This window comes from Brassica napus, chromosome C4, assembly GCF_020379485.1.
Source record: "Brassica napus cultivar Da-Ae chromosome C4, Da-Ae, whole genome shotgun sequence".
Lineage (NCBI taxonomy): Eukaryota > Viridiplantae > Streptophyta > Magnoliopsida > Brassicales > Brassicaceae > Brassica > Brassica napus.
This window is the reverse complement of record NC_063447.1, coordinates 14120127-14125107: the sequence shown is the minus strand read 5'-3', so window position 1 is coordinate 14125107 and position 4981 is coordinate 14120127. Positions and strand designations below refer to the sequence as shown.

At 36.5% G+C, this 4981-nt stretch overlaps 1 protein-coding gene across 1 annotated transcript; it reads right to left on the bottom strand.

Moving 5' to 3' along the window:
• Positions 1 to 2345: 2345 nt before the first annotated feature.
• LOC106383642 lies at positions 2346 to 3511 on the bottom strand. Its single transcript, XM_048754471.1, has one exon. It carries the CDS (start codon positions 2844 to 2846, stop codon positions 2628 to 2630), a length of 219 nt encoding a protein of 72 aa, XP_048610428.1. The 5' UTR covers positions 2847 to 3511; the 3' UTR covers positions 2346 to 2627.
• Positions 3512 to 4981: the final 1470 nt, after the last annotated feature.

Here is a 4981-nt window from a genome sequence, read left to right as displayed (position 1 = left end):
GATGTCGATCGATGACTCGCTCCTGATGTAGATCGATGACGGGCTCCTGATGTCTATCGATTTTCGCGTAGACAGGGCTGGGGGGGATGTGGGTGTTTTGCTGCGAACTCCTCGTGAGTCATGATCCTCACGGCATTGCAAGAAGCGGTTGACTCCGTAGGTGTTGTCGATCGATGACCAGGAGAAAATATCGATCGGTTTTGGGTGACTTCTGTCGACCGATATTCGTGGCTTGGCGTCGATCGACACCAATGCGATCTGCCAAAGCTCATCAGACTCTCTACTTCGAAATCTCCTTCTTGCAGCTTCTCTTCTTTCACCACTTGCCAGAAATCATCCCCAATGGTGGCATTCACGTGGTGCTTCATCACATCATCTTCTACCCCTCTTGTCAAGGCTCCCTGCCTCTTAACAGCTTCTGTTGTCTGAACAACCTGCATCTCCAGCTTCTTCACATGAGTGCTCAAAGTCTCAAACTTTGTGTTCAGGTTGGTGTAGACAGAATCAATCTTCCCATCGAAGTCCACTGTCATGTGCTGATGTCCCTCGAGAACTCTATCAAGCGTCTCCTCAATCTTGCTCTCTTGAGTTGGCGGTGGTGGCTTCTGGTAGTAGGAGCTTCCATAACCCATGTTGTTGCTATAGTTGTAGTTGTAGGCTTTTTGGTGCTGCGAACTCTGGTTGAAATTGCCCATATTTCCATAGGAGTTTCTGTTTCCGCCTTTGGAATCCAGTTCCACTGATGAAGTTAACATCTGCTTTCTCTGCTCTACCCTCTGTGTCTACAGTCTCTGCATCTTCAACCAAGCAGACCTGCTTCCTAAGAAGCTTGTGAACACTGTCCAGCTTTGCCTTTACCTCATCCATCTGATCATTCCCAAGGATGGTGACAGATCTCTTCCTCTCAAAAGCAGTGTTCTTGGTGCTGCTGCTAGATGCTAGGTTTTCAATGACCTTCACTGCCTCCTCTGGATTCCCGGTGTTGAATTTCCCATTGCTGGAAGCATCAAGAGCCATCTGGTATTGCACCGTGATGCCTCTGTAGAAAGTACTGAGCAGTTGTACTTCATTGAATCCATGGTGTGGACAGTCTCTCTGGTAAGACTTGAATCTGATCCAGAAGCTTCTGAATGATTCTGCAGGCTCCTGAGTGAATGTAGCAATCTTGCTCCTCAAGTCTTCAGCACATGCTTCATCAAAGAAGTTGCACAAGAATGCATTCTTGATGTCGCTCCAGGATGTTAGGGATCCTGGTGGCAGTTGCTTAAGCCAATGCGAAGCATCTCCAGCAAGTGAGTACTTGAAGAGCTTGCATAGGAGGTAATCTCCAGAGACTCTCTCGACTTTAATAGCAAATATCAGATCCTCGAACCTCTCGAGATGGTCCATATGATGGAAACCATAGGTTCCGCATACTCTAACAAATATTAGTTATAATGGTATATATTGCATTTGTAAACAATAATTTAACTATTTGAATTGACTTTAGTATGTTTGTTATTCTAATCAATAATTTTATAATTCTATTTATTATTATTTTTTAAAATTCATATTTTCATTTTCATTTATGTTTTTTTATCGAATACACAAAATTACATTTTCATGTCAAGACTAAAAAATACATTTAGCACATCCACTAAACAGTATACTGATCTCACTCAAATTACCCTAAAGAGTGAATTTACTCTATCAAATAAGAGGTTCAATTAGTACTTAGGGATCGAATCCATAAGGAGCTAGAGAACCTAATGAATCTAATATGATTTGTTAAGTAAGGTAGTTTAATGATTTAAATGTAAAGTTGCAGTTTTGTTGAGCAAGTAATTGCTCGATTGATTGGTTAATGATTTAAATGTAAAGTTGCAGTTTTGTTGAGCAAGTAATTGCTTGCATGTCCATGAAATGTTCATCCACGACTTATATGTCCACACTCTTCGTGTACAAGTATTTTTAGGTTTAAATATTGTCCATATTTTCACATTATAAAACTATAAGGAAATGAATGTCAAAATATAAAGAATAAAAAACTCAATTTATTATACCAAATATATTTATTTTTATATTTTAAATTTTGTGAAAAAGCAAAAATTAATAAATAATCGATGTATTGATAAAAGCATAAACAAATAAAAAATCACTTTCTCTCCTATTTTATCGATCCAAACATATTAAATAATGAATAATTAGTTATTTTTTTGTTAGTTGTACAAATGGTAATTTTGTCTCAATTTTCTTCATTTCTACGAAAAAGTGTTCTTACAACACCAAATGTCGACGTAAAGAAAAACAAAAAATGTTTCTACATCTAATCTCGCATTGTCTACCTAAATTTTCAGACCGAAAGTCCAATAAAGTTTCTATTTTTAAGACGGAAATCTATTGATTATTTGTATATTTGTTTCTACAAATGGCTTTTCTTGACAAACTTAGTGAATAGCCAAAAAAGAATGTATGTATTGTCATTGAGGACAAACATTAAATAAAATTGATTACAGTTCAAATGATATGAGACCAAGTCTAAAGCTATCGTATAATTACGTATATGTAATTATGTACGTAACACACAAGTGTGGGAAAAAAAAAAGAATCAACGAATAATGAAGTGGAAGAAGATTCGTATGACAGCTCTAGCCGCGGCGGCACCTTCCTGAGCCGCGAGGAATATTGGTGCAACCGCTCCGACTAGAGCCAGTGACCGGGCCTCTTTGCAGCGACTGAAACAACAGTAGACTGATCTCATCGACGGCCTCCGGGAAAGGCCTCATGGCCTCAACTTGCGTAACGTCCAAGACAATAACGAAAATAACAACTAAGATAATCACGAGCAGTAATTGTTTCTTCGTCATACTTCTATTATTGTTTTTTTTGGTGCTAGATTCCTTCTTATTGGTTAGAGAAGTGTTGGGTCTTTTTAGGTTTGTATATATAATGAATTCGATAATGACTCTTTATATAGGATTCTTGAGATGTCGTTGCACTACAAGAAAAATAGAATATAGCTACGAATTAGCTACAAAATTTTTTTGGCTGTAATTTTGAAGCCGCAAATAGCCACAAACAAGCTATCATTTAAAAAATCCAAAATTTGTGGCTACTGCATAGATTTTTGTGGCTAAATAGTTACGATTTATATTTTGTAGATATTTGAAATTCAAATCCACTATTAGCTACGATTTGTTTCGTGGAAATATGTAGACACAACTTAATTCGTTGAAAATTTAAACCTTATTTATACCTAAACTTCTAATGTATGATCATCTTATTAAAATAAACACCAAATGATATGTTAGAAAAAAAATCAGCATATATAATCAATTTCAAAAGAAACTCAAATTTACCCCTTTCCAAATTTTAAACCTAAACATAACCTAAACCCTAAAGTTCTAAATTATAAATCATAAACTTTTAAAGACAAGCATCAAATAATATGTCAAAATAAAATCTAAAACTCATAATAAATTAAAAAATAAATGAATCCTTTTCTAGTTTAAAACTCTAAACTCTAAATCTTAAATACTGTCTATAAGTAGCATTATACATCTGTGTTAAGAAAATAGCAGTATACGACTCCGATTAGTAACATATAGTATTGAAGTTGAGTTGCAATATGTATTACAATTCGATGTAACTTGTAGTGAAAATTATGTGGTAAAAACTGTAATTTTATGTAGTAAGTTTTATAGTAAAAATAAGAGTTACCATTTTAGTAAAACTGATAACTGGTAGCCATTTTTTATGTATAAGTTGTGGTATAGTTTTCAATAAAATAAATATAAATATAAACATATAATAATGAATTACTATTAATAACAAAAATGCCGATGAGATTGATTTGTTGGTTGGATTGGATGAGAAAGGCGGTTGTAGCTTGTCTGTAAAAGAGGCCAGTTACTATAGAGAGACGGCCTTTGCGTTGAGATTGGCTAAAGAGGTTATAAAGATGCAGCCGGGCTGTAGGGGCAATGCCATTGCGCATATGAATAGAACTAATGGGTTTTCGAAAACGTTAGCGAATTCATGTACTGACTAGCCTTTGCTAATGATAGAGTTGTTGTCACAAGCTGCAGAGATTGGTTTCTTCCAGGTAATGGAATTTATAAGTTACATTGTATTATGTATTGTTTGGGAACATTTTGATAGCTATAGAGTTACTTTCTTCACTATGTAATGCGGGCTTGGTTTTGTCTTTGTTTCTTGTTTCACTTGGCAGCCTAAGCTAGTCTTAAAACATGTTGGATCAAATTCTCAAGCCCATTGGCTTAAAGAACATTGATTAAAGTTTTGTGAAAAGAAATGTAATGGGCTACGTAATTAGACAAGCCCAGTATAATTGAAATGTCAAGATGACATTATGAAGAGTCCAACATCGGTGAGAAACAAGAAGATTGAGTTGTATATATATGTGCACTTACTTAACCTTGAGTAAACGGCTCAGTGGAAGAGAGAGCTCCCCACGCGCGCCAATGCCGTCCGGCCGGCTCGGCGTAGGCTTTGGGCCAAGATTCTTTTTTGACCAAGTTAAGCTCAACGTTTTGCCATTCATTTCGAGAAAAAACAGCATGCAATTTTCTTAAAAACGACAAGTAGTTTGTCTAGAAAATAAAAACGTCATGCATTTTATCCTCTCGAAAGTTTTAAACGAGATAAGAGAGAGTCTTGGGGAATAAGTTTCGCAACTCAACTTCCCTCGATCTCCGCGATATTCTCGCCCACGTGCAGAAGATGTTGCGGGAAGTGGGTCTTCTCCGTCTCTTTAAATATCGACTCTCCTCCTTCTTCATTTCTTAACTTTTTCACATCGAAATCAACAGCAAAAATCCCTTAGCGTAAGTCATAAATCCAAGAGTGTTTCGTAGAGTTTATAGTTCGATAGGGCTATCACGAGTGAAGCGTGATTCCTCTGCCATGGTTGTATCAAGGGACTCAATATTCGTACAGTCCCGTCTCACTACGGAGCGAATATTTAGAGTTAAGGAAAGAG